Raw genomic sequence first — 8,103 nt, 5'->3', positions numbered from 1 at the left:
ATATTTCAACAAGTCAGGGGGGCGAAATTTAACATGCTGGGGTGTTTTTTTAAATATGTTAGAACTTGAGGGATTTAAGTTCAAAGGGGTAGAATACTTAGGGTTCGATTTAGAACCGAACCCTTTACCTCCTCGCAGCGCCGTCACACCTCCATCTCCGTTTCTGAATTCCGTCCGTTCAGCAAGGTTTCCGGCGCCTCGTACGCCGCCGCCACCGGATTGTTCCTCTTGACGGACTCCTGAGCCACCGCCACTGATTATTTCCCTTCGATTTCCGACATCGATTTGTCGAGGCTGTTCTTCGCCGCTCACTCCGGCGGCGAATTTCGCCTGCGCCGGTGCACCCCTCGACTTCTGTCGCTCCTCCCACCACTCCGGATATCCCAGTCGCTTGAAGCAAGTTTCCCATGTGTGTTTTTGCTTTCCACAGTGAGAGCACCACATCTTGGAGGTGTCGGGGCGGTGGTTTCCTTGTCGGCCGGTGGCTGTGGTGGCGACGGGGCGCTGTGATGGCCCGCTCCGTTGCGGTGGGCGGTTGCTCTGTGCGGCCAATCCGTGTCCAATCCCAGATGATGATTCGGCCTTCTCGCCGTCGGCATCTACGGTGGGTGTGGCGGACGTCTGTGGCATGATTCGTCGTCGAGCCGCCTCTGTCTTCACCCGCCCGTAGGCTGCCTCCACTGATGGGTAAGGATCTTCTTTCAGAATCTCTAGTCTGATTGAATCATACTCCTGATTCAACCCTGTTAAGAACTTCACCAAGCGCTTCTCGTTTGAATGTACCCTGTACTGGTCGATCCCCTTGTCGCAGCAAGTAATCGGCTGCTTCTGGCAACGATCTATATTGATCCACAGTCCGTGGATCCTCCGGTAATATGTCTCTAAATCTAGGTCTCCTTGTCTGATTGCAATTACTTTATCCTCTAGATCGTAAATCAAATACTTATCTGCCTTTTTTTCGTATGTCACGGCGAGGCTATCCCACAACGCCTTTGATGTTTGGTGGTGCGCAAAATCGGAGATGATGTCGTCCTGGATGTTATCTACGATCCATGAGAACACGATGAGATCGTTCTCCTCCCATTCCTCAAAGCCCTTGCTTCCGGGGCTCGGAGGTTCGTTTCTGATATAGGAATAAGCCCCTCGGCCTCCTATCTTCACCTTGATTAATCTGGACCATAATGGGTAGTTTCTCCCATTCAATTTGAATGCTACCGTGATACTCTTACTGTTTCTCAAGCTTTTCGTCTGATCTGGATTGGGTTTCGTATCCTCCTCTGTATCTGACATGTTTTTGGCTGTAGGGTTCGATTTCTGGACTTGTTTTTGGCTGAAACAAAGGTCGAGAAAGGTATTTTGGCTATGATGAAACTCTTCTGAGCCTAGGATCGTTTTTTCTGCTCTGAGGCCATGTAGAACTCGGTGGAAATTTTCATTCTTGTTTACTCTACAATGTACAATGATACTCCACTTTATATAGGCTACATAATTACAATATATGGTAAACCTAATTTACATTAATTGCTATTCTATCTTCGGTAAAATATTCTTGCATATCAATCATATATAATATCCCTGATTTCTTTCCTACATACTTTATAAATAAGTAACATATTCCCTTTTTTCAAATAGCTCATGCTCTTGTTGATTCAAGAACTTTCTGACAAATTTTTTTCAAAAAAAAAAGTATACTAGCTCGTTAAGTCTCACCATGTGAACAAATAACAAGAATCTATTTGACTTTTTTTTATTCTTCCAACTTCAAGGCTACATTTTCTTCTATGAACACAAATATGCTCGAAATTGGGAATTAGTTAGCAGAGTCCAAAAAAACGTTAGCAGAATAAAAAAAACGATGAAATCCAAACAACAACAAAAATGAAGATGTCAGAAGAACAACACAGAAATTTATAAAAGACAAAACTCAACTAACAAACAACCGTATGTACACAATTAGTGTCAAGTTTGAATTGGAGATGGTGTTGTATGAATCGGACATAGTGTTATGTGAATCGTATGAACTGGATATGGTGGTTTTTGAATTGTATCATGTTGAGTGTTGACTGTCAATTACATAAAATTAGAGTTCTAATTGATTTCTCCTTCCACTCATATGCAAGACTTCACTGCAGGGACATGCATTTAGAATGTTTTACTGAGGGTCAATTCGTTCATGAGACCAACATATATGTATTACAAACCAAACAAATAGTCAAATAAGCCAAACAATTGAATGTGCATATGAAACTAGATCAAAATCATAATCAATTTCAGACACATAACTATATTGGGTTTTACACGTCCTAGAAATCAAATTTATCGATCTACACACAACACATTCAAACAAACACCTGCATAATAAACTAAACAAAAGCTCTAAATTGCCACCTCAAAACATTTTTTCAAGTTGACTTTTAGGTCACAATTGTTATCTTAATCACCAAGCGTGACGTTATATAATACTACCTCCGTCCCCCAAAATTTGCTACACTTTGACCCGACACGGGTTTTAAGAAATGTAATGGAAAGTGAGTTGAAAAAGTTGGTGGGGTGTGGGTCCTACTCTAAAGTAGTAGTTTTATAATAAAATGTGAGTAGAAATGAGTTAGTGGAATATGGGGTCAACTACCAAAAATGGTAAAAGTGAAGTGTATCAAATTTTCAGGGACGGACCGAAATAGTAAACTGTATCAAATTTTCAGGGATAGAGGTAGTACCTTTTAATAAGAAAATGCCATAAAATGCATTGTTACGTACACATGTCTTTAGTCTTTTATGATTTTTCTACATCATATGTATTCATGGAATTTGAATTTATAATATCAATAGTAGGTGTGACACATTATCTTTTAACAGCTTGTTAACAATGCTATCGAATTGTCAACGCTAACATACTTTGGAAAAGAAAACGATTAACTACTTAAATATGGCATAACTTAAGTAGCAAGCACTCAAAACAATCTTGTTTGGTTGATTAGTTTACATATGAATATGTCAAGTACGTACTTTAAACTTAACCAAGTCAAAAAACAATTAATATGCTTCAAAACTCAAAAAGTATTGAAAAGTAAGTAGATCTATTTCCCATCTTATATCTAACCATCATATCAAAATGTACATTAAAAGAGAAGAAACAATCCAAAGTTAAGCCGCCAGACCGTGGCAGAAATTAAAGAATTTGTTTGAAAATTCAATATATATACTTGCGGTTATAGCCCCAACTTGTTACATCTGTCCTACTCTGCAAAACTGAAATGATTGCGACATTTTATTTTTTATTTTTTGAAGATTGTTAAACAAAATTACATTTTTTTATTGGAAATATTCGTAGTAATGATGCCACGTCATACCGACATGATGCGTGAATTTTTTTGGAACCAAAATCTGGACATTATAGAAAAATATTTGGTACAATTATGAAATACTGCTATTATTTGTGATCGCAAAATTGATTATGCATTTTATTTTAGTTATACTTATTTATGGCCGTGATACTACTAACTTATTTATATGCGGCCTTTTGATATGATGTGCATAATTTTAATAACTATAGAGTATATAGTATTTGTTATTAAGTTGATAGCAATAGAGGCCACAACTATGGTCTACTCATCCTTGTAAATCTCCACGCCTTGCTCAAGAAAATCATAACTGCTCATGAAATTGAAGGTCGCAATAACTTCCCCTCATTTATATTAACTCTTTGTTTTTCAAATTTAAAACTTTCAATAACTCTCTCTCTTCTTTACCACTCATATTATCCACCTCCACTCCTTTAACTTCCACACAAGCGCCGCCGCAGTGAAGTGGTAAAGAATGAAGCCAGAGGCGAGGGTGGACCGATGTAGAGTCCGAGACTTAGTAGCATCATGCTTCAATACTTGCCGCCTACCTTTACGTATGAATCGATATTAATGCCTTTTCATTTTAATTCATTTAGTAGTAGTAATATAGTACTGATTTCATCATCATCATCAGAAGACGAAGAAGTGGCCACCACCACAAGCGATGAAGCTGCAGCCATGAAAGCAAACAAGGCATCATCACATAACAGCCGGCGGCTGGCTGAGCCACGCTTTGCCGATGAAGATTACATTGTGTTTTGCTTCGGGGAAGATGGCAAGATTCACATGATAAATAATGATACGATATCAACCTCAACCGCCATTACTGCAAAGGTCTCATCTTACATCATCCATTAGTTATTCCATTTCTTGATTCAGTGCTCAACCTGATATGTGGTAATCAATATTTGTGAGGGATGAAGAATGAAGTCGATGAGCAGCCAAGTGCAAGCAAAATGGAGTCCTCTTTTGAGTCATGTGATTCTTCTAGTGTATCAGACACCAGCACCTCCAGCTCCTTTGCCTTCCCACTGTGAGTCCAAACAGATCTAACAACCCTCATCACTCATTCTAATACATATACATGCATGCCAAGAAATTATAACATCTACATTGTATGTACATCATCTTACATTGTATACATTCAGGGTGGGAATGGAGTGGATAGGAAGCCCCCTTCATATGCCCAAGGAACAGAAACAGGACGCCTACAGACGCTGCTCTACATTCTAAGTCTTGCATTGCATATATGTATGTGGATTTTGATTTCACATTCTATTTCAAAATGAGGCATTAAGCTTACTTCCCAGCGCTTTATTGCCCCATAATGTAATTTTTAATATCAACTTGAGTTGATTACCAATTGTCCGCATACATCGAAAAGAGTTTTTGAATGGTATAGAACTGGTGTTTATTTGCAAATACTTAATTTGAAAGTGGAATCATTATTGGAAGTAGATAATCAATTCTGCAATAACCACCTAATAATAAAAAGGATGAGTATATATTTGGGCTTTCAATTTTTCTAAGAGGAATGAGCCAACCTTCTTAGCTGACACATGAACTATATCAATGGACATAAGCATGCTACTACAATTACCTTCTCATTTGAGAGAGAACTAAAAAACATTACAGTACTATTCTCAACGTACAGAAACACAGTTTACTGGAATACCTAAAGGACTCCATTCAAAATAAATATCACCACTAGTTTACATATCACACCACATCAAGATCTTCCTACCATTTTATGCAACACGGCATGCAAAAGCTATAGACGTATGTTTCAGAGAACAATGCCTCAGAGAAGCTGCTAAGATTATTGCAGAACTAATGACTGCAGATCAAACCTTTTTCTTGCGGCAGCAGAAATAGATTCTTCATTTTGCAATTCTTTTGTAGCCGCCACGGCAGTGATATAAGCAGCCCTTGCAGCTTCCAGTTCCTGCATATCCATTTCATGGTCCTGCAAAATTAGAGGAGATGGTGAGCATCGGTATGGCAAAATTCCTATGCTTATATCTGACAGTACAGTAGCTAACAGCAGAATGGGCATCATAAACTACATAGTGACTGATTCCAATCGCTTGCCACATAACCAGCCAAAATTGGGGAAATGAGGGAAGGAGGGGAAGCGTAATACAAAGAGCAACATAGTTGTTTGTTAACTTCAGAATCTTCAGGGGGGGGGGGTGGAGAAATAGCTGCCTCTGACTTACTATTTCATGATTTTGATCAATAGGGTAGAGGACGTCATCATAATCTTCAGCAGAAATGGAAGAATCATTCCTTGTCAAGCCTTCAATAAATAGCATAAAAGATGATAGCTCCCCTTGCACCTTGTCTAGATCTCCCTGGAGCCTCTCCACTTTCTTGTTGGAAGTCGTAGCCTCCCATTGTAACTTTTCAACAGCTGCTTGTTTGTCGGCAAGCTTAACCTGTAAAAAGAATTCCCCAGATTTAAAATAAATAAATAAAATTTAGTTAGTATAGGTACAGAAGGTTCGGAGTCAGAAAGATGGATTAGGAGCAAGGTACAGCACAATGAGATGTCAAATGAAAACTATAGTTTTTTTCAACAATCTTACTCCTGTAAGAAAATATACTTACTATCATCATGGAACCCAAAGAGCTCAATCATGCAAAGAGCGAAAAGCAGATAGAAATATTATGTGGATCAGGAAGGAATATAATGTCAGAAATCAAAAAATTGATTTTACCATCTAACAGGGAAAGATAGAGCATCTTTATATGCTGCTAATTTCGGTCATTCTTTTCAAGTCCATTTATATGGTTGAAAATTATTAGAGCTGTACAATAGGTTCAATGTTTCAGATACAAGATTAGATGTATATCCTAAAGCCAAAAAAAGAAGAGAGTGATGAATGGTCATCCTGGATATTGTACTGAAGGATACTTTGGAAAACCAGTATAATAAATAAACTCAGCAAGGTCCAGAACACAGTATGGAGTATCTGTTAACAATAACATTTGAAGTTTCAACTTATAATATCCATACCTCTGCATCTGAAAGCTGTAGTTGAGTGGAATTAATTAGGGATTCCTTTTCTGCAGCCTCATTTTGAAGTTCCTCATAATTTGTCTGAATCGAAGCTATCTCATTCTTTACAAGTTGTGCTGATTCCAAAAGTCCATCCTTTTGTGATAACTGCTTCTTTAGCTCCTCTACTTGGTCCCTCAATGCCGTCAGTTCTTCTCTCTCCTTTTCAGAGAGCAATGTTGTGGAGGAAACTGATAAGTCTTCTATGTCTTGGGTGTTGGCTGCATTCGTGTCTCCCTGGTCCCTGCGCTTTTTTGTTGGAAGAGTAGCACTCCTTCCAACTGTCTGCAGCATATATCAAATATCAATACCCCTCCCCGTCTCCTACAACACATTACAGATGTACTAAAAGGGATGGAAGCTGCTAAAATCGCATAGATGACACATTCACATAAGTACGCTAAGTTGCTTATTTACACAAAATATGACAGACTCTACTTAGTTAAAGTAGGTAAACTACTAATTTTAGGTAATCGATAATCGAGTAATTTGGAAATTCATTTAAAGAGATGAATACTGCTTAGATTGAACATCTCCAACAACATTCAAACTGGATGATATGAAATTGTAAATGAAACAATGTAGAGAGAGTGAGTTTGACCTTTTTACAGAGGGATTGTCTAGTAGGCGTCTTTGTGTAGACCATAGAACCCCGCCGCGTGAACGTGGAATTGGATTTCTGATCCTAGAGTTGCAAAAATTCAAATTAGAAGATACTAGGAGCAACGAAAAAGGGGGAAAATGGGCGTGGTTTGTTACAATGAGCGACTGGACGAGTGGGACCATCTCCACGAGGTTGTTGAAGAGGACCGGATCGACGCCTCCGTTGGAAGTGGCAGTGGCGGAGACAGAGGAGAGCGTGCGGCTGAGGTCGTCGCCGGAGAGCCATGAGTCTTGCGAATCCAACAAATCAGATTCGTACATTCTCCCTTTCATTGATTTTGAAATCTAGGTAGATATGCTCACCAATGGATTTATGTAGAGCTTTATCACTCGCCGTCGCCGGAATTTTAATTTCTTTTATTCATTTATCGCCCAAATATTTTATTCATTTATTTTTAACTTAAGTACTACCATTCAAATTTGTGTTTTTGGGGGGCACTTTGATTGTAAAAAAGCACATTAGAATTATGATCCTTGAATGTAATATTCCAATAATGATGGAGTACTTAACCATTGTGTTTGAAATGAAGTTGTTACAATTTTGATATTAATCAACTAGATCCAAAAAACTACAAGTAAGTTTTTAATTTTAATTTTTAAATGGTATAATAATAATAATAATAATAATAATAATAAATAAATAAAATTACACGTATACTGTTAAGACCGAAATATTATGGATCCAAACTTACTAGCATTTCAGAGTCCGAAACTATTGTTATTGGGCTCTCTTGATTTTACAATTGAATTTCCTCTTTTTTCCAGAAGACTGGAAACTATACTTGGGCTTTGGGTTAGTGGTTTTACACACCAATTATTTAATATCTAAAGGTTAAAAATTGTCCTATTAATGCTTAACAACCTCAATGTGAAGATGGCAATATACTAGTAGTACGTAATTACTTATCATTTAGTTCAAATGTACAATTGAAAACAAAATAACTTGCTCGAATCACATATCACCACCTGTGATGAAGGAATGGAAGTTTTTTGTTGGACTAAAATTCAAAATTGTTCATTTATAGTTATTCGAAA

General features: G+C 37.9%; 2 protein-coding genes across 2 annotated transcripts; one reads left to right on the top strand and one right to left on the bottom strand.

The window, feature by feature from the left end:
* Positions 1–3,757: 3,757 nt before the first annotated feature.
* Positions 3,758–4,698, top strand: LOC125210078. The gene is made up of 4 exons (XM_048109656.1): positions 3,758–3,898; positions 3,979–4,178; positions 4,268–4,377; positions 4,493–4,698. Exons 1-4 carry the CDS (start codon positions 3,817–3,819, stop codon positions 4,575–4,577), a joined length of 477 nt encoding a protein of 158 aa, XP_047965613.1. The 5' UTR covers positions 3,758–3,816; the 3' UTR covers positions 4,578–4,698.
* Positions 4,699–4,929: 231 nt separating this feature from the next.
* Positions 4,930–7,374, bottom strand: LOC125212346 (protein MICROTUBULE BINDING PROTEIN 2C-like). Its single transcript, XM_048112481.1, has 5 exons — positions 7,165–7,374; positions 7,007–7,090; positions 6,364–6,690; positions 5,564–5,782; positions 4,930–5,310 (listed from the first exon to the last, which is right to left on the bottom strand). Exons 1-5 carry the CDS (start codon positions 7,339–7,341, stop codon positions 5,164–5,166), a joined length of 954 nt encoding a protein of 317 aa, XP_047968438.1. The 5' UTR covers positions 7,342–7,374; the 3' UTR covers positions 4,930–5,163.
* Between the last annotated feature and the right edge of the window lie 729 nt (positions 7,375–8,103).

The sequence above is a fragment of the Salvia hispanica genome, chromosome 3 (assembly GCF_023119035.1).
Source record: "Salvia hispanica cultivar TCC Black 2014 chromosome 3, UniMelb_Shisp_WGS_1.0, whole genome shotgun sequence".
NCBI lineage: Eukaryota > Viridiplantae > Streptophyta > Magnoliopsida > Lamiales > Lamiaceae > Salvia > Salvia hispanica.
Note: the sequence above shows the minus strand (reverse complement) of the source record. Positions and strands in the feature narration are given on the sequence as shown.

Bases quoted from the DNA above. Each gene is read 5' to 3' on its own strand.
- LOC125210078 (XM_048109656.1), top strand. From the start codon at position 3,817: ATGAAGCCAGAGGCGAGGGTGGACCGATGTAGAGTCCGAGACTTAGTA. The intron at 3,899-3,978 runs GTATGAATCGAT...CATCATCATCAG, and splicing joins TACTTGCCGCCTACCTTTAC to AAGACGAAGAAGTGGCCACC. The intron at 4,378-4,492 runs GTGAGTCCAAAC...GTATACATTCAG, and splicing joins AGCTCCTTTGCCTTCCCACT to GGTGGGAATGGAGTGGATAG.
- LOC125212346 (XM_048112481.1), bottom strand. From the start codon at position 7,341: ATGAAAGGGAGAATGTACGAATCTGATTTGTTGGATTCGCAAGACTCA. The intron at 7,091-7,164 runs GTAACAAACCAC...TTGCAACTCTAG, and splicing joins CACTCGTCCAGTCGCTCATT to GATCAGAAATCCAATTCCAC. The intron at 5,783-6,363 runs GTATGGATATTA...TTCTTTTTACAG, and splicing joins TACAGCTTTCAGATGCAGAG to GTTAAGCTTGCCGACAAACA.